General features: G+C 33.7%; 2 protein-coding genes across 2 annotated transcripts in view; both read left to right on the top strand.

Annotated features, from left to right (window-relative positions):
- Positions 1–2,323, top strand: part of LOC132754125 (bone morphogenetic protein 1-like) — a 29,733-nt gene extending 27,410 nt beyond the window's left edge. The window contains exon 15 of the mRNA XM_060744719.1: positions 2,043–2,323. Coding sequence (XP_060600702.1) covers positions 2,043–2,308 — 266 coding nt within the window. The 3' untranslated portion in view covers positions 2,309–2,323. The remainder of the gene's footprint in view (positions 1–2,042) is intronic.
- Positions 2,324–6,913: 4,590 nt separating this feature from the next.
- The window catches only part of LOC132754131 (papilin-like), a 31,232-nt gene continuing 16,044 nt past the window's right edge, over positions 6,914–22,101 (top strand). The window contains exons 1-8 of the mRNA XM_060744725.1: positions 6,914–7,028; positions 12,235–12,423; positions 13,151–13,354; positions 14,726–14,887; positions 15,498–15,677; positions 16,262–16,474; positions 18,945–19,112; positions 21,192–21,422. Coding sequence (XP_060600708.1) covers positions 6,914–7,028; positions 12,235–12,423; positions 13,151–13,354; positions 14,726–14,887; positions 15,498–15,677; positions 16,262–16,474; positions 18,945–19,112; positions 21,192–21,422 — 1,462 coding nt within the window. The remainder of the gene's footprint in view (positions 7,029–12,234; positions 12,424–13,150; positions 13,355–14,725; positions 14,888–15,497; positions 15,678–16,261; positions 16,475–18,944; positions 19,113–21,191; positions 21,423–22,101) is intronic.

Below are 22,101 nucleotides of genomic sequence, written 5' to 3'. Positions count from 1 at the left end.
ACTTCGTGGAACATGAACGCATTCCAAAGAAATAACTTGCTGCAAGCATTTTTAGTTCAAGTTACAAATATATGCTATTTTCTTGTGCAATTTAATTTACCATGTATTTTGCCCATGGAGTGTCTGTAAAGATTGCATTTATACCCGAATGCTTTGCTTACCATTCCACATTCATGACGTTTTCTCTTCTCGTGCTTATCTTTGTTATCACTAATATCTTTATGATTAGAGAAGGCCAAACCACAGTCATCACATTTGAATTCCTTTGTTTGGCTCTTTCTTTGTTCATGGCGTTTTAAATCATGAGATGTCTTGAACGATTTGCCGCATTTACATTCGTACTTGCGTTCAGAGGAATGACGCTGCAGTTTTGTAATGGAACTCCGACTACATATATCACAATTGTAGGGGCCATCTTGCCGATGTCGTGCCTCATGCTGTCTGAGAGAAGATTAACTGGCAAATAATTCACACATTCATTTTCTGAAATAAGATATACATGACTGTAAAATAAGATATACATTTGACTGTAAGAAGTAATTTATTTTGAAATGTAGAGTAAAAAAACATTATCAAGATAGACAATTATTCACCAGGTTTTACATAAAAACCTAAACAAATTGCATAAATAAATGTTGATTCTAAATATTTTCTAGGATTTAGATTTTAAATAATTCTTCAAACGGGACACCCATGCAATCCGCTTTATTGTTTTATAAACCATAGACTGCTTCGGATAAAATGTACTTTCTATCATTTGCATAGTTATGTGTACGCAGCATCTGGATATTTTTAGAGTGTACGCAATATCATTATCTCTGTTTTTGTAAATAGTGTGTTTAAATACATTTTTTAGTAAAAAATGAATTGGAACGAAGGTTGAAAATATATTTTTGAAAAGAATTCTACAACAGGATAACTTCCAGTCGTTTAAAACAGCCAGTTTAATCGATATTTGCTCATTTTCTGTAACATTTCAACGCCGGGTGTACGCACTCTCCAGAATCAAAATCGCATTCAACGCGAAATACTGACAAAACAGGACAGAGTTACTTCAAGACATTTTGTATATAAAAACTAGAAGTTAGGACATCTTCTTTGCAAAACAAATTAAATTCACACCTTTTCTGATTTCTTCACACCACTCGTTTTTCTTCGAAATACCGGCCGATGAAGTGTTCGCGGTATCAGAACTTTAAGGATGCGCGCGCATGGATTAACCCCCTGCTCTAGGATGACCCGACTTGAGTGTACGGTCTCCCGTTTGGGCTTTCTAGCGGCGAGCTTAAATAAACGCATTAAAAAAATCAAATCTAACTGGCCGGGCCAGACTGAGTGGGGAATATTATCATTGTTGTTTAAGCGATATGGCCTCTTTTCATATAGTTTCCTAGTAGAGTGTGGTTTATTATAATAACCAATACACTGTACTTATCTGCCACTCTTGTACATCATCTGTTTGAATCATTGTGGCGTTAATAGGTTAACATTGTCATTGTTAACATAATTAAGTAAAATGATTTTGTTTATTTGTTTTTATTTTTGTTGTTTAGTTGGTTGTTTTTGACATTATTTGGCAAATTTACACATTTCAAGTTAATTCGATAGATAAATTTTCTGGTAGAATGGAAATTAATGTACAAATGTTCTACACATGTTCAAAGTGCTGTATTATAAAGTTAAAATTTGTATGAAGAAATTTATGCATTCTGATAATTTTCTAAGATTGTGTTAATATTAAGTTAAGTCATCATATTCTAATTATATTAAATATCATAAATGGATTTTGTCTTTCAATATTTACAATAACCTTTCATCATATTTTTAAGAGAAAAAAATTAAATAGATACTGACTGAATAGGGAACAGTGCAGACTCATGTATCATTATTTATATTCATGATCAGTTGACTCGGGGAATTAATGTATCACTTTTACTAAAATAAATTTTGTATTTTTAACTGGTTAAGTTGTTGTTTTGTTATTTTAGATAAAAAGAAATAAGTAATCTTCCCATGTTTTAACTTATTTGTCTGATATTCAGGACCAAACCAAGAGGGTTGTGATGAACTAGAAGGGTCTGGTATTCCGTGTAATGATACTGGTTACGGTTGTTGTCCAGATCGTGTTACCGCGGCAACCGGACCTAATGAAGAGGGCTGTGATATATCTATTGTGGACCCTCAACCGACGACAGACACCGATGTTGATATAAATGTTGATGGATCGGATAGGACAGGCACTGATTTACCAGGTATTGCCTATTGTCCAAACTTTCCTGTAGATGTGGTATCATTGTCTTTGATTTAACAAACCTGTTTTGTCACACATTGTTAAATTGAATTTAACATGTTTTAATTATATCTACCTTGATAAGGCGGGGTAATCAATTTAATAATAATTATTAAGTTGTAGCAATATTTGTCAATTATCTTGTACTTAGGTAAAATATATGTTTAGCAATAGCTATAACATAAACTGGTACTTACTTACAAGTGGTCTTTAATATTAAAATTATTTAAAAAAAATAGTAGTCACACCATGGCAGACAGAATTCAATCTAAGAACCAAGCTTGTATCTGAAAATAGAAAGTTTACAAAACAAATAATGCAAAAGTTCTCGAGAAACTTTAGACAGAAAGCATTGCATGCAGTTGAGATCAGTGACTTTCTGATTTGGCAACTTTGAAGGTTACAATAACCTTCAAGTAACCCAATGGAGTCAGAAAGGGCCAAAAGGAGTGATAAAATTTCCCAAGATTTGCATATTGGAATTATTTCCTGCAAACTGATTTATATTGAACAGATTTGTGATTTACAAAATTATTTACTCTCTGGGTTACTTTATTGCAAATTTGGAGAGAACAATTTCCTTGATGGCAATATTTTCTATAAATTTCCGCCAGGAGGTTTTTAGCATCAAATTTTGTTAGTAGTTGATAAATGATTCAGTCTTTTGTGGAAATGAAATTTTTGTTATTTTGAGTCGATATCAATCAATAACCATTACATGGCTGGCATCTACATTTTCCAGGAATGGAAATTAATTTTACAAATTTTGGTATTGTAAATGTTAGAAATACAACAACCTGAGACATTCTGTCTGCACATTTTAATAGGCTTTTGTAAATTAAATGATGTCTGTGAAAAAATACTTAGTGAAAACATGTCTTGAAATAAATAGATAGATCTATATTATTTTTACTTCAAAATAATTTTTGAAATAATGATGAAATAATATATTTGTTTTTGTTTATTTCAAATAAAAATATAAATTAGATATTTAATGTGAATTAATCAACTTGAAAACAAATATTATGAATCTAAGTGTTTTAATTCTGCATTAAGAATTTCATAATTGTTGCACAAGCTTGGACTTACAGAAAAGCCAAAAATGTCTTGTTTCTAATTTATTCTCTAAGAAATAATTTGGAAAGCTTTTTTTCTTTTCCCTGTTGTATGGATGCAATATAAGCAATTCAAAATTTTAATTGTCAGCCAAGTTATATGTTGTTCAGAATACTGAGCAAGTTGTATTATTCTGCTGGTCTGTTATTTGAAATTAAAAATACATACAGCATTACCAATTTAATGTAACATTATAAAATGATTCCTGAATGGTCTTTGGCTTTAATAATTGTTATATTCAACTGAATGTTTAGAGTATCCCATAAAACCGACAGGATTTAGGAAAAATACAAGACACAACAAATACATGACAACACAAATACATGACACCACAAATAGATGACACTACAAATATATGACAACACAAATAAATGACACTACAAATATATGACAACACAACTACATGACACCACAAATACATGACACCACAAATACACGACAGTACAAATACATGACAACACAAATAAATGACACCACAAATAAATGACAACACAAATACATGACACCACAAAAACATGACTCCACAAATACACGACAGTACAAATACATGACAACACAAATACATGACCCTACAAATATATCACAACACAAATAAATGACACTACAAATATATGACACTAAAAATACATGACACCACAAATACATGATTCCATAAATACATGACACTACAAATACATGACAACACAAATACATGACACAACAAATATATGACAACACAAATATATGACAACACAAATACATGACACCACTGATACATGAGACCACTGATACATGATACCACTGATACATTACACCACAAATATATGACAACAGAAATATATGACAACAGAAATACATGACACCACCGATACATGACACCACTGATACATGATACCACTGATACATGATACCACAAATATATGACAACAGAAATATATGACAACAGAAAAAAACATGACACCATTGATACATGACACCACTGATACATGACACCACTGATACATAACACCACAAATATATGACAACACAAATATATGACAACAGAAATACATGACACCACTGATACATGACACCACTGATACATGACACCACAAATAAATGAGACGATAAATACATGACACCACTGAGACATGACACCACTGATACATAACACCACACATATATGACACTACAAATACATGACTCTACAAATACATGACACTACAAAGTGAGAAAATACAAATTAATGACACTACAAATATATGACAACAGAAATATACGACACCACAAATATATGACACCACAAATACATGACACCACAAAAACATGACTCCATAAATACACGACACTACAAATATATGACAACACAAATATATGACAACTACAAATACATGACACTACAAATACATGACACCACAAATACATGACACCACAATTATATGACAACACAAATACATGACACTACAAATACATGACACTACAAATACATGACACCACAAATACATGACACCACAAATACATGACAACACAAATACATGACACCACAAATACATGTCATCATATTTAAGTACAAGAATTATGAAACTTCTAACTGAAGCTACAGGGCCATTGGGACAGATCAATTGTAATTGTTTGTTATTTCTTCAATACTTGTCAAATGTCAGGAATTGTACAGCTATAATATTTCTGAGACATGTTTGAAAACAAGTTTCCTTATGGGAATAAGGAATTAGTATAAACTAATCGTATAGCTTTTGAAATAGAGAAATATTTAAAATGAACTGCCATCTCAATAACAACATGTATTTAATATGATCATTTTATTCTATTAAAATTTAGCAGTTTTAGGTCACTTCTCTTTTTTACTTTCTTATGAAAGTAACATTTTCTGTTCAGTACAAAAAATAAGAACGAATAAGGAATAAATGTATTTGTCCTGTGAAATAAGTAGTTTTGAAACTACTTTTACTAGTATTTAAATCCTGTTATCTGATTGGATCTTTCTGAATAAAAAAAAATTGAAGGTGACCAATTGAAAGCCTTTCTATTTTTAGAGTTGTTTTACATTTTGAATAAGTCATGTTTTATCGTAAAGAATGCTAATGTATTTGTTGATATGAAGTTTAGTAATTTCACTGTATCATATGACTAAGGGAAATTCTAAAAAGAAAAAAGTCACTTTTTTACAGGACTCTAAGCAATTGTTTAACAATGAATATTGAACAACTGTTTCAATAATTCATAAACATAGCTGTAGAATGATTTAACCAAACAGCAAATCTTTTTATGCTCCCACAATGTGGGAGCATATAGCGTTGTACTTGTCCGTCCGTCCGTCTGTCCGTCAGTCCGTCCGTACGTCCCGAAATCTTGTGAACGCAACTCCTTTTAAACCGGATGGCAGATTTTGCTTAAACTTACAGGGATGAACAACCTTAATGTGTAGATGGTAGTAAAGGAAGGAATTTTCGCTGCGACCAAATTTAAGAGAATTATGGCCTTTTGTTGATTTTTTCACTATATTCTATGTAGAAATTTGTGACCGCAACTCCCCTTAAACCGGATGGCAGATTTTGCTTAAACTTCCAGGGATGAACAACCTTAATGTGTAGATGGTAGTAAAGCTGCGACCAAATTTAACAGAATTATGGCCCTTTGTTGATTTTTTCACTATATACTATGTAGAAATTTTGTGAACGCAACTCCTCTTAAACCGGATGGCAGATTTTGCTTAAACTTTGAGGGATTAACAACCTTAATGTGTAGATGGTAGTAAAGGAAGGAATTTTTGCTGCGACCAAATTTAACAGAATTATGGCCCTTTGTTGATTTTTTTCACTATATACTATGTAGAAATTTTGTGAACGCAACTCCTCTTAAACCGGATGGCAGATTTTGCTTAAACTTCCAGGGATTAACAACCTTAATGTGTAGATGGTAGTAAAGGAAGGAATTTTTGCTGCGACCAAATTTAACAGAATTATGGCCCTTTGTTGATTTTTAGTTTTCAACTTGTGGCACATGTAGTCCAACAAATATTTGACCTAGAGTTATAAGATTGACAGAACAGTGGCGTGTGGGGGCATCCGTGTCATTTCTAGTTTGGATCTATTTCTTTGTTCTTGTGTGAGTGATAAGTGCTGTCTTTTATTCATTAACCTTTAACATGCTGGAACTAAAAGTGTTTAGCATTTGCAACCAATATAGAGCCTGGGCAGCCTGCACATTTGTGTAGTCTGACTACGCTGACAAAGTTTTCATCTTGATATCCCAAAAAACAAAATGGACAATTCCAGAAAATGGAAGATGGACAAGTTCGTTTTAGAAATTTAGAAATTTATTGGTTTTGTTCTTGAGCTTTATTTGTATTTTTATTGCATTAAAATTTTCATTAAAGAACATAGGAAAGATGGCACTTTTCACCCACCATACTCTGTTTGTACATTGAAACATGTGTAATAATACTTCTTCCCCCCACCAACAGTTATGTGTCATCTTGCCAAGAACATTGGTCCATGCAAAGAATATACAGTCATGTGGTACTTTAACATGCGTGAAAACAAATGCGATAAATTCTGGTTTGGTGGTTGCGAGGGCAATACTAATCGGTTTAAAACTGCAGAGGAATGTGCAACGGCGTGTCAAACCGCCGTAGTAGTAAGAGGTACAGGGTTTTTACCGGAATAAACAAACCATGGTGAAGTCAGTGTCAATAATAAAAATCCATTGGAAAAGTAACAATAATTCAGTCTCAGATCTGGGAATTAGAAGTATAAGATACAAATAGGAGAAAAGGGACTCTCTTTGTGATAAATGAGAAACTTTGTGTTCAATAAAACTGTCTTAACTCAATAAGCTTATGAAACAAATTGAATAAGTGTTTACATGAGACATGTTAACGAAACCCTTGTCATTAAGGAACTGGTACAATCAAAGAATATGGGAAAATAATTTGAAATAACATTTCTGAATGTTCTGAAATTGGTAAGATTTGGTTCATTAATTTTTACAACATATTATGTAGAAATATCTAATGTTTAATCTTATCATTATAATGAATTGTGGGAAAATTATTAATATTTGAAATGTTATCAGAGTGGCTGTAACTCTGTAAGCAAGCGTAGAGAATCTAGTTTAATCTATTTTACATGTGGCTAGCATACAACTAGATTTAATGACAATGCCAGACAATTTTTTTGGCTTATTTTGATATTGCAGTTCATGAAATACTGCTGGTGACATAAAACATAACTGCAATTTTGAGATTTAAGAAAGCATGAAACAAAAAATGTTTGAGAAAATTTCCTTTCTATGACAAACTGGTTTTCTATGGAATGATGGGAAACAATTTGTTGATATTCCTTCAAATACAAATGTGCAAAAAAAAGTATTGAAAATCTTGGAATGTTGAATTTGAATATGAAAAGCCAATTTGTTGAATCGATGGAGAAACAAGCTTTACCGTACATTTACCTCTGTTAAGCACAACTGCTGGTTTTCGGATATTGTCATGTATTTTTGTTGTTGTACAGTTGGTATTACAACAGATGCGATATATGTAACGGTTACTTAGGAAAAGCATCCTTATGACTTGTTTGCTTACAACAGCTTAAGAATTCTCTTACTGTCACAGCCTGCATGGAGCTGGATCAAGAATGGTGTTACGGTGTCATGACTGCATTAGTGGTGCTGTAAACAGAGTTTGTACGGTAGCAGGGGGGAAAATCAATTTATCAGGACTGATTGACAAGAAAAGGCTTAAATTGTCTCCTCATAGAAAATCTATGATAAGTTTCATTTAATTCTGACATCACCATGGCTTCAAAATTATTCTGGATACTCTGTTGTTGCATTTAGTTTTGCATATATTTTTTTACAGTTTTCTGCTTTTATTCTTGTTGTAGCCGCAACACCTTTTGCTATCTTGTACAAGCTAAGTGTTGTCATCATAGCTTCAACAACCTTGCTTGCCCTATACAATTATTAAGTGTTGTACATGTATATACAAAAAATATTGTGTAGCAGTACTTTTAGTATTTTGTATTTAATGTATATATTGTTTACATTCTATTGTATTAATTTTTCCCTGGATATCTTAAAATGCAAATCATCAACTTGAAATGACAGGTTAATTATTATCCAATGAAATTTTGCTATACAAAAGATAGGTTAATCATTAATTATCCAATGAAATTGTGCTATACAAAATATAGGTTAATCATTAATTATCCAATGAAATTTTGCTATACAAAAGATAGGTTAATCATTAATTATCCAATGAAATTGTGCTATACAAAATATAGGTTAATCATTAATTATCCAATGAAATTTTGCTATACAAAAGATAGGTCAATCATTAATTATCCAATGAAATTTTGATATACAAAAGATAGGTAAATTATTTTCCAATGAAATTTTTGCTACACAAAAGATAGGTTAATCATTAATTATCCAATGAAATTGTGCTATACAAAAGATAGGTATATCATTAATTATCCAATGAAATTTTGCTATACAAAAGATAGGTTAATCATTATTTATCCAATGAATTTTTGGTTTACAAAAGATAGGTTAATTTTTATCGAGTGGAATTTTGCTATACAAAATATGGCACATAGAATGACCCTCTAATTTCTAATTTTATTATTTTATTTAATATTTTCAAAATCTTCTTAAAAGTTGTTTTTTTTTCTAATTTTTGCTTGAACAAATTTGACACTAAGTTTAAAAATACAAAATGTACATGAATTTTATAACTTCTTCATAAATGTTTTCATTCCATCAAATATCAGCAATTTAATAAATTTAATGTTCATCAACTGAAGATTACCAATTATCAAGGATGGTTAATGTTCACCTTTCTAACACAAGAAGATATTTGGTTTGAGTCTACACAACTCAATGCTTTGTTTCTGATATGGCAATAATACTGATTAATTCCAGGAAGAGTACTAAAAAGTGATTTATTAAGTTGTCGGTCATTTGTGTTGTGTTGTAAAGCTCTGGAAGAGAATCCAGAAAATCTTCTTGCCCGTCTGCTGCTTCTGCTTCTTATTTCATATATTTTAGCCGCGCCATGACATAACCAACATAATGCGTTTGCGACCAGCATGAATCCAGACCAGCCTGCGCATCCGCGCAGCCTGATCGGAATCCATGCTGTTCGTTTACAAACACTATTACAAGTAGAGAAACTGATAACGAACAGCATGGATCCTGATCAGACTGCGCGGATGCGCAGGCTGGTCTAGAACCATGCTGGTCGCAAACGCATTATGTTGCTTTTGTCATGGCGTGGCTCATTTATGAAACCCTTTTTTTTATCATTTTTATGCCACCGCAGCATCTGCGATACGGTGGCATATAGCGATTCAACCGTGTGTGTGTGTGCGTGTGCGTGTGTGAAATCTTCTTGTGAAAAACCACTAGTCCAATTTCAACCAAATTTGGCAGGATTGATCCTTGGGTAAAGGGCTTCCAAAGTTGTTCAAAGAAAAACATTCCATGCAGAAAACCAAAAGGAATTATAAGAATAAATTAAACAAATCTTCTTGTAAAGACCCACAAGGCCTGGAGTAAAGATATTTTGTATAAGGCATTGTCTGGTAGACCTCTACAAAGATTATTCAAATTATAGCCTTGGGGTCAAAATTGGCCCCGCCCCGGGGGTCATTGATTTTCACTATATGTACATATAGTAAAAACTTGAAATACCTTCTTGTCTGAAGATACAAGGGTTAGAGATTTGATATTTGGTATATGATATCAGATCTATAGGTACTCTGCCAATGTTGTTCAAATTTTACCTCTAGCGTAAAAAGTAGCCCCGCCCAGGGGGTCATAATTTTTACTTAATGTATATAGTAAAAACTTAAAAAATCATCCTCTTGAAATTGCCAAAGGCTAGAGGTTAGATATTTTGCATTAAACATTGTGTAGTTAAACTCTACCAAGATTATTCAAATTATAACCCTGGGTCATTGATTTTCACTATATGTACATATAGTAAAAACTTAAAATACCTTCTTGTCTGAAGGTACAAGGCTTAGAGCTTTGATATTTGGTATATGATATAATCTAAAGGTACTCTACATAAGTTGTTCAAATTTACCTCCAACGTCAAAATAATCCCGCCCCGGGGGTCATAATTTCCTTATATGTATATAGTAAAAACTTAAAAAATAATCTTCTTGAAATTGACAAAGGCTAGAAGTTAGATATTTTGTATGAAACATTGTGTAGTTAACTTCTACCAAAATTGTTTTAATGATAGCCCTGGGGTCAAAATTGGCCCTGCCCTGGGGGTCATTGATTTTCACTATATGTACATATAGTTAAAGCTTAAAATACCTTCTTGTCTAAAGGAACAAGGCTTAGAGCTTTGGTATTTGGTATATGTTATCATCTATAGGTACTCTACCAAAGTTGTTCAAATTTTGCCTCTAGTGTCAAAATTAGCCCCGCCCCTATATATCATAGGTTTTCCTTTCATGTATATAGTAAAAAATTAAAAAAAAAACATCTTCTGTATTTGATAAAGGCTAGAGGCTAGATATTTTGCATGAAACATTGTGTAGTAAACCCCTAGCAAGATTGTTCAAATTATAGCCTTGGGGTCAAAATTGGCCCCGCCCCGGGGGTCATTGATTTTCAGTCACTTTGTCATAAAGTAAAAAATTAAAATTCTTCTGGTCTTAAGGTATTAATCTGATAATAACTAATAACAATTAGATAGGTCAATGATCTATGCATTATGGCAATCTTCAATTGTATAGAAACAAAAATACTGTGTTCCTACATTACTATTTAGTGTTGTATTAATGCGGTGGCATAGCATTTTTCACAAATGCAATCTTGTTTTCTCCAAAAATGGACTTTCTTCTTCAGACAGAGCACAATAATTACTTATATTCAGTAGTCACGCCTCTTTTTCCCTGCAGATACAGTGAAGTAGCACTTTTCAAATACTCGAGTTTAGATTTTCTGTTATTGGTACAGTGAAGTGTCAAAATGACGGAGTCAGGGGCTTCAAAATTGCATTTTCTCGATTAATTAAATGTCTAGCAACTTGTGGTTTAAGATCTTGTCAAGTAAAATTGCAAGTTGTATTTCTGTTCCTAATTGTTCTTTTCTGCATGTGAAAAAAAAAAATGCTTTTCAGCTTTACGAGAAAGGAATGAATTATTTTTTTCTTCCATGTTTCCATTTGAAAACTGCTTTAAATCCTGCACAAAAATAGTTTTTGTATTTTTTTCTATTTTTTTTCTCGCTTTTTTGTTGTTGCTTTTTTCTGCATGCTTGATTAATTACTTTCTGATATTTTACTCTTTCTTATTTTAATTCATATGCATAATTATATAATCTATTTATTTAAATACTTCTTTTTTGTAATGAAATTTGGTTAGCTAAAATAAATTTCAAAATATAGGAATGCTTAAGAAGAACTAAATCAGGTTTGGAATTTGCACCAAATATAGATAAAGGAAATTTTTTCTACAACAACTACATATTTGACCAATAACTCAACAACTAAATTGCCCTTGATTTCTTTTTCAATTAAAAATGCTTTTGGTATACACATTTGAAGGTCTTATGTAATATAACAACTTGGCTGTCATTAATGAGGCCTACATGATTCATAAAATTTATGCATATATTATTTGGTAAGATTTGTAAAAACTTAAATTGCTGAACACAACAACCTATGGGGTCACAATTATAATTACCTTGTGACTAGTCATGACCAGTAGATAACCCTTATTATTTTTGTTTACTGGGTCAAAAGTCATGCATTATAACCTCATCACATGACTAATTGGCTGCCGATAGGGTGCATACATGTTTTACAAAGATATCTTGTTCTTGTTTAGAACCGATATGCGAGCATACACCAGATGTAGGACCGTGTAGACGTATGATGACCAAATACGCATACAACATGACCACGATGAAATGTGAACCCTTCACATTTGGTGGTTGCCTTGGTAACCACAACAACTTTGAAACAGAAGACCAATGTATCTCTTACTGTAGTCTACGAGCTGGTAGAGACAGGGAAGGTGAGATATAGGATTTTGTTGTACTTTTTCTGCCTCTTTTTGTCAAACATGAACATATATACGCTAAAATTATATTTCTTAACATGAGAAATTTATTATCCATTTAATGGATAAGAACAGAAATATATTTTTTGTAAAGCTATAAATAGATCTAGAACACTGGGCTTTTGTGGACTTAAGGTTAAGGTCATTGATCTGTAATCACTGTCCTGTTACCACTTAGGATTATTTCATGTGCAGAAGGTATTCAGCTAGGCTGTAAAAGGTCATTATATGTTCTACCTAGATGCCTCATTGTGTCTGAAGTAATATAGTTTGGTGCACCTGGTGTCTAATCAACTTAAAAATCTGGATAGTCACCATATGCTCAACCAAACAAACAAACAAACAAAATAAGAACCAGAAACAGAAGATATTGATAAGGTGACACAAAGAAATTAATTCTTATAGATGCAGTATTTATAGGTACAAACTATTCTACTCATGCAATCTGACTATAGGCTTTATACTAGTGGCTGCTATTTTTTAGTTGTCTGAGGTTGAAATACCATAAGGGTGCAATTATTTGGTGGTCTGAGATTAAAATCCCATAAATTTGAATTAAAAGTGGGCATAACCCTTCAGATGTGTTCTTGAACGCAGGTTTAACTGTATTTAGAAATATTATATGTTTCATGTTTAGTCCCTCGTATTTAAATTTGACTTCAACATTTTCTTGCATTATTAGATGACTGTCAGTTGAGCCAGGAGGCGGGTCCATGTCGTGGCAATATGCGACGTTACTACTATGATGCTACTCAAGGCCGTTGCTTTCCATTCTCCTATGGTGGTTGTCAAGGTAACCGTAACAACTTTGCCGATGAGACTACCTGTATGGAAGCTTGCCGAGATGTTCGAGTTGAGCGACCAGTTACAAGATACCCATCCAGAGGTCAGTTTCTTGTATTCTTTTAAAGATAACTCTAAAAGTTTGAACCATGTTAATTTATTGAATACAGGTATCTCTGTTTTACTTGTTATATTGCAGTAGTTGTTATTGTAGTTGGTATTTTGTTTGTCCAATGAATGTAATATTATCAAACCAGATGATATCACAAGTAAAATGGTTTCCTGCGGTGAACATTTTAATGATATAAAGATATTTCATTTAACTATTTTCAACATTATTTGGGGTGGGGGGCGGGGGGGGGGGGTAAATTATTAACGTTTTGTATCAGGAATATAGTTGACAATTGAATAAATGATCAATATAGAAGAAGTTCTTTGGAAACTGGTGACCGTTGAAGATCGGAGATGGTCGTACATAAAACAATTATTTCTTTTTAATAGGACTACCATTTTATGAAAAATTCCGAGCAAGAATAAATAAAGTAAACACACAAGTTTACGCAGAAAATATCTCTTTTTATTATGGCAGATACCACTACGAATATTTTAATTTTGTAGATTTTCAGTGTTTGTAAAATTTGAGATAGATATTAAAGAAACATTGATAATTTTCAAACACATCGTTCAAGTTTTTCCACCTTAAACGGTAAAATAATTATAGAAAATTAGAAATATCACGTAATAGTTTTTGTTCGTAATTAGGTGTAATTCGGACTAATTCCCTACAGGTAAATCCGTAACGTACCGGCAAACGGTATTTAACTAGGTTTTCGAAAAGGTCAATTAACCAATCATGTACGGTTTACAGATCACATGCTCCTCCATGTACCGAAAACAGGTCACGTGCTCCTCCATGCCTCAAAAGTTAAACGCGTACCAATACCCTGCGGTCTCCAGACCGCAGGGAATAATAGTGCAGGTTGAATTATCTATAAAGAGGGATACAAGTGGCCTTGTCTCTCAAAATGGTCACTATATTTTGCACTTTAAACGATTGGAAAACTAAAATTCTAGCTATTTGTTGCAAGTTTTCATTAATTATGTGATCTTTATTTGGAAGTTTATTTTATGCTTTCTCACTTAGACAACAATTAAAGCACCTCAATTAAGTGTTTGGTTTGAAATATTAAACTTATTTCAAAGAAACAAAAAAATGTGATTTATGCAAATATATTTCCACTCACTGTATAAAAAATAAGATAATTTTATAATGTGTCCAAATACACAATAATAGGGTAGAAATGTATGTTGATAAAAATATGAAATTTATTCATACTATAGTAACTTATCTAAAACATGTATACATTTTATTTATTATGTACATGTTATTTTGAAGTTTGATTTTAAATATTTCTTCACTATGTGAGGTATTATATAACTTAAATAACCATGGTACCTGGCTTAATTATTTTAGTGAAAACTGGATACTGTCCACTCGCTGAAGATGGAACCAGCTCAACATGTCAGAATGAATGCTCTCAGGATTATGAGTGTCAGGATTTAAGAAAATGTTGTAAAGATTCTTGTGGGGGTGGAGTCTGTAACTCACCATTGGCAGAGGAACCACGCCCAAGAGGTACATTTTACATTTTGAATATACAATAATTAAAGGATAATTATATTAGGTGAAATAGAAATATAGTTACATTCATTAAAGGACAATAAAAATATTTTGATTTTGAGTTACATGTATACATATTTTATTTGTTGATTTGTTTTGAAAATACCTGGCTTAATTTATATAAAATTGTGTGTGTTCAATGCATGTAACTATGATAATCGGAATTTGCAATAAATGTGTTAATAATGAATATGTAATTCATGTTTACTCATGGATATGTATTTCATGTTTTCTCAGGAAAATGTATATCATGTTTTCTCATGGATGTGTATTTTATATTTTCTCTTGAATGTGTATTTTATGTTTTCTCTTGAATGTGTATTTTATGTTTTCTCTTGAATGTGTATTTTATGTTTTCTCTTGAATGTGTAAATTTTCATGGTTTCTCATAAAAATGTAATTCATGTTTTCTCATAAATATGTATTATGTATTTCATGTTTTCTCATAAATATGTATTTCGAGTTTTCTCATGAATCTGTATTTCATCATTTCTTGCCAGGAATTACCATTTTGTGATGTTTTGCCTTGAATATTACACAATCATGCATATTGTCTTTATTTTAGTAGTATCAGATGTTTGTACTCTCCCTCTTCAAACACCATGTACAAAGAGAGGTAGCGGTCCATACTGGTATTATGAGAAGTCAAGTGGACAATGTAAGGAAGTGCCAAATGGTGAATGTAATAACAACCAGAACAATTTCAACAGCCAATCAGAATGTGAGGCTTACTGCAACAGAGAGAGTATGTCTCATTTCTTTATTTAGCCTATTCAGAAGTAGCAAATGATTCTATCCATACAACTAGAGCAGACCAACATCAGACAGCGCATCTGTGGCGTTTGATCATAGTCCGCACTGTTAGCTATTCAGTCACTACATATTTTAAAATGTTACCTGAAAGTGGTGAATAGCTTTGTCCAGATTGAAAGTTGCAGTTTTGCTTATTGTATTTTAATCTTTGTTGAATCAGTGTAATATATATTACATTTTAAAAATACAGTAACCTAAGCCTTTACTTCTGCCTTTATAAACAGGAAACAAACATGTATATAACCTGTGGCATGCATAATTGGTCTAATTTATCGGATCTTTAGCATAGATGTATGTATTCGAAGATAATTTTATTAAAATAGTAAGTTCTTTATCCTTTAAACCCTCATACTACTTGATTTCTATTCTGGATCAGTCTGTTCTATGCCAACAATATGAAGCCTAGTCAGAGTGCATTGATGAGCACACTGACCTGATTCCTTTATTGATGGCAAAGGCTCTGTGGACTTAGTTCCACAATTCTAAGGGCTTAAAACCTTATTTCGTATTCTACAGGGGTGTGTAGACCACTTACATATCAATCTGATATTCGTTGTTTGGCCTACATGGAAAACTGGACATACAATGCTGAAACTGATGTTTGTGAGATGTTTGTTTACGGGGGATGTGGTGGATCAGCCAACAACTTTGTCTCTGAAGAAGCTTGTAATCGTAAATGTGGGGTCGTTACACCAGTGACCAAAGCTCCTGAATCCGCATCTGCTGGAGGTAGACTTATTATGTTAATCTGTAATCTGACTGATTTTTCCCATGCAACCAGTGCAACCAAAATCATCCAGCACATTTGTACAGTCTGATCATGGTCTGCAATGTATGCTATTCAGTCAATATATATTTTGAAATTTTCTCTTGAAATTATTAATTGATTTGGCCATGTTGAAAGATGGACAGATATTTTGCATAGTAAGGTTTTATCAGTGATCAACAGATAATTAAGATTATTTAGTAGAACATCTTTTGAGTAGATAACTTTTTAGCTCACCTGAGCTTGCTCAGGGTGAGCTTTTAGGATCGTTGAATGTCCGTCGTCCGTCCGTCCGTCGTCCGTCGTACGTCCACAATTGCTTGTGAACACTCTAGCGGTCGCAGTTTTGCCTCAATCATCATCAAACTTGGTCAGGATGCTTATCTCGTTGAAAGCTCGGATGAGTTCGAACATGGCTCATCTCGGATGAAAAACTAGGTCAGAAGAGCTAAAAATAGAAAAACCTTGTGAACACTCTAGAGGTCACATTTTTGACCCAATCATCCTCAAACTTGGCCAGGATGTTTGTCTCGGTGATAGCTCGGATGAGTTCGAACATGGGTCATCTCGAATGAAAAAGTAGGTCACAGGAGCTATTAATAGAAAAACCTTGTGAACACTCTAGTGGTCACATTTTTGAACCAATCTTCATCAAATTTGGTCAGATTGCTTGTCTAGTCAATTGCTTGGATGAGTTCGAACATGGGTCATCTCTGATGAAAAACTAGGTCACCGGAGCTAAAAATAGAAAAACCTTGTGAACACTCTAGTGGTCACATTTTTGACCCAATCATCATCAAACTTTGTCAGGATGCTATGTTAGATAATAGCTCGGATGATTCGAATATGGGTTATCTCGGATGAAAAACTAGGTCACCGGAGCTATAAATAGAAAAACCTTGTTAACACTCTAGCGGTCACATTTGTCCATCAATCATCATCAAACTTGGTCAGGATGCTTATCTAGTTGATAGCTTGGATGAGTTCGAACATTGGTCATCTCGGATGAAAAAGTAGGTCACCGGAGCTAAAAATAGAAAAACCTTGTTAACACTCTAGCGGTCACATTTTTGCATCAATCATCATCAAACTTGGTCAAGATGCTTGTCTAGGTGATAGCTCAGATGAGTTTGAACATGGGTCATCTCGGATGAAAAAGTAGGTCACCGGAGCTAAAAATAGAATAACCTTGTGAACACTCTAGCGGTCACATTTTTGCATCAGTCATCATCAAACTTTGTCAAGATGTTTGTCTATGTGATAGCTCGAATGAGTTTGAACATGGGTCATCTCGGATGAAAAAGTAGGTCACCGGAGCTAAAAATAGAAAAACCTTGTTAACACTCTAGCGGTCACATTTTTGCATCAGTCATCATCAAACTTTGTCAAGATGTTTGTCTAGGTGATAGCTCGGATGAGTTTGAACATGGGTCATCTCGGATGAAAAAGTAGGTCACCGGAGCTAAAAATAGAAAAACCTTGTTAACACTCTAGCGGTCACATTTTTGACCCAATCATCCTCAAACTTGATCAAGATGCTTGTCTAGGTGATAGCTCGGATGAGTTCGAACATGGGTCATCTCGGATGAAAAGTAGGTCACCGGAACTAAAAATAGAAAAACCTTGTTAACACTCTAGTGGTCACAATTTTGACTCAATTGTCATCAAACTTGGTCAGAAAACTTGTCTAGGTCATTGCTGGAAATAAATCGAACATGGGACATCTCGGATGAAAAACTAGGTCACAGGAGCTAAAAATAGAAAAATCTTGTTAACACTCTAGTTGCTACTGTTTTGATCCAAATATCCTGGAAATTGGTCTGAAAGTTTGTTTTGATGATTTCTAGGTCAAGTTTGAATATGTGTCACCTGGGTAAAAAACTAGGTCGCACTGCTTAAATATGGATAATCCTTGTTAACACTGTAGTGGTCACATTTTTGACTCACCTGTCATGAGACTTGGTCAGAATGCTTATCTAGGTAATTATTTTGATGAGTTTGATGAGTCAGGTGAGCGATCTAGGGCCATCATGGCCCTCTTGTTTAGCTATCCAGCTAGCTTAGTTTTACTTTAAGTGCCCATATGTACCTGAATAAAGCACAAAAGGGTACTGGATGTCTTCCCCCACCAGTAAAGCTGGAAAGTTGACATATGACGTATACTGTGTTGGTGCAACATAAAGCCCAACCAAAAAAACAACAACAACAGACCGACAACAAAAAACAAAAACAACATAAAACAAAGCAAAAAAAAACAAAAAAACAAAAAAACAAAACATTTTTCATATAGACGAGTCACTGCCGTATTAAAAGAGTCTGTTTGATTAACTTATTAGAATTAATAATTTTAGTTTGTTTAGATTTTAACTGAGACATATAATTATTATATGAGTATTTGGCTCGGATACCTTATTCATTGTTTATATGTTACAGAAATTTGTGCAATGGCCGAGGACAGTGGTGACTGCTTGGCGTACATTAGAAACTGGAGGTACGACAGTCTAAACGGCAAGTGTGTACAATTTACATACGGCGGATGTGGTGGTAATGCAAATAATTTCCAGTCAAGCCAGGAGTGTGAGGCCTTCTGTACAAGAAATGGTATGAAAAATATTAGGTTTCTTGAATCTAAGGGTTGTAATTCCTGTTATGCCACCACAGCATCTGCGATGCGGTGGCATATAGCGATTCACCTGTGTGTGTGTGTTTGCGTGCGTGCGTGCGTGTGTGCGTGCGTGCGTGCGTGCGATTGTGTGTTATATAGTTTATATAATGAAATTAAAAAATCTTCTTGTGAAAAACCACTTGTCCAATTTCAACCAAACTTGGCAGGATTGATCCTTGCGTAAAGCACTTCCAAAGTTATTAAAAGAAATTCAATTCATGCGGAAATCTGGTTGCCATGGCAACCAAAAGGAATTATAAGAATAAATTTAAAAAATCTTCTTGTAAAGACCAACAACCCCTAGAGATAAGGAATTGTCTGTTAGACCTCTATCAAGATTGTTCAAATTATAGCCCTGGGGTCAAAATTTGTCCCACCCAGGGGGTCATTTATTTTCACATATGTACATATAATAAAAACTTAAAATACCTTCTTGTCTGAAGGTACAAGGCTTAGAGCTTTGATATTTGGTATATGATATCATCTATAAGTACTCTACAAAAGTTGTTCAAATTTTGCCTCTAGTGTCAAAATTAGCCCCGCCCCAGGGGTTATAGATTTTCCTTTTGTGTATATAGTAAATAACTTACAAAATCATCTCTAAATTGACAAAGGCTAAAGGCTAGATATTTTGCTTGAAACATTGTTAAGTGAGACTCTAGCAAGATTGTTCAAATTATAGCCCTGAGGTCAAAATTGGCCCGCCCCGGGTGTCATTGATTTTTTGTCACTATGTACATATAGTAAAAATTAATAATCTTCTTGTCTGAAGGTACAAGGCTTAGAGCTTTGATATTTTGTATATGATATCATCTATTGGTCCTCTACCAAAGTTGTTTAAATTATGCCCCTAGTGTTAAAATTGCCCTGCCCCAGAGGCGATAGTTTTCCTTATTATATATGTGTGTAGTAAAAAATTGAAAAATCTTCTTCTCTGAATTGACAAAGGCTAGAGGTTAGATATTTGGCATGTGTCTTTGTGTAGTGAATCTCTACCAAGATTGTTCAAATTATAGCCCTGGTGTCAAAATTTGCCTCTGCCTGGGGTCATTGATTTTCACTATGTATGTACATATAGTAAAAAATTAAAAAATCCTCTTGTCTGAAGGTACAAGACTTAGAGCTTTGATGTTTGCTTTATAATATCAGCCATAGGTCCTCTACCAAAGTTGTTCAAATTTTGCCCCTGGTGTCAAAATTGACCCTGCCTAGGGGCATTGATTTTCATTATGTACACATAGTAAAAAAAGAAACTAAAACAAATGTTTTCTGAATTGGAGAAAGCTACAGCTTAGATATTTGACATGAAATGTTGTTTGGTGGACCTGTATCAAGATTGTTTGAATTAAACACTTGGATCAAAATTTTACCTTTCCCAAGGGACAGTGACCTACTTTCTAGTCCTTTGGTGTAAAGCCATGAAATTTGGACTATGTGCACAGTTTTAGTTGTAAAATTGAACTTTGATATCAGCTGCCCTAGAGTTTGACAAAGTGTCAAACTGTGTTGTCCTTAGATGTACAGTCATGGAATTTTGGCCATGTGAAATATGACCTTCACCACCAAATTCACTAGACTCAATTGCATTGATAGATTCTTACTCTGAAATTGTATTTGAATAACAGTAGATTTTACCACTAATCTGATAATAACAATTAGATAGGTCGGTGATATATGCATTATGGCAATATTCAATTGTATAGAAACAAACAAAAATATGTTCCTACATTACTATTTAGTGTTGTATTAATGTGGTGGCATAGCATTTTTCACAAATGCAATCTTGTTTTTTTTTTTCAAAATTAAAGACTTGTTTTTGGTTGCCTGGCCTTATTTTTTCAAAATAAATGTGTCTTTTAATATGTTCATTCTAATGTTTTCTTTTTAAGAAAACTGTTAAATGATGAAAATAGAAGAGTGAATTTTAAACAAGCCTTTCTGCCTATAACTGTAATTGGTGGTATTTGATATTATAGATATTATAAGTATTATCAACAATGTGCGCTGTGTTTCAGTTGTATGTCAGAAGAACGAGGATCCCGAGATAGGTTGTCTAGCATACATGCGCCGCTGGAGATACGAACCTTCGACCAGAGCTTGTGAAAACTTTATTTACGGAGGTTGTGACGGTAATGCAAACAATTTTGAAACACCAGAGGCTTGTGAAGGGAAGTGTGTGGCACGAGAACCAACAAGGGAAGATAACAGAGAAAACAATAACAGAGTATCGTCATATGCATGGAGAGGTATGTAGCATAGCCACAAAAAAGCCTTTAATAATTCGAGCGCTTGGTGCGAAAGGGTTGTAACTCATATTAAATAAAGACCAAGTTTCTTACTGCCTTTTCACACCAAACTGTTGTTATGACTGTTAACCCTTTACCTCATATATACACAAAACAATGCACTTTCGAACCCCAACTCTTTTAGGCCTCAAATAGTGAAAAATGTCCTATTTTGGCCCCAAACACATTTCCGTTTGAGAAATGTTGCTAAAATAAGTGATCACTTTTTCGGCGCCGCCCCCCATAAAAAAGATACATCAGGGGGTGCCAGAAGGGGGATGTGCCCCCTTCTGTTTTGGGGTTTGAAGGGGGGGGGGCGGCAGTCCCCCTCATCGCCAAGAAAATTTTGGACTTGTAAGAGGCTAAAAATGACCCCAGGCCGATTATAAGGTAACGTGTAACCAACGCTGAAAAGCCTTTGACTTTATCTCAATCCCTTGAGAAGTCGCAGCACTTTGAAATAAATTTTGATGGAAAATATCAAGGCAAAATAGTGATTTTTGGCAATTTTAGACCTCCCCTCGTTGCCATGGTAACAGGAAATTTAAGACTGAGCATGTCGTTACAAAGACAATGGCCCAGTCAATATTTGTGCCGAGTATTTGATTAGTATTGATTAGTATTGAAGCATTTTTCATAG

The sequence above is a fragment of the Ruditapes philippinarum genome, unplaced genomic scaffold, assembly GCF_026571515.1.
Source record: "Ruditapes philippinarum isolate M1 unplaced genomic scaffold, ASM2657151v2 ctg4765_1_1_1_1, whole genome shotgun sequence".
Classification (NCBI taxonomy): domain Eukaryota; kingdom Metazoa; phylum Mollusca; class Bivalvia; order Venerida; family Veneridae; genus Ruditapes; species Ruditapes philippinarum.
Note: the sequence above shows the minus strand (reverse complement) of the source record. Positions and strands in the feature narration are given on the sequence as shown.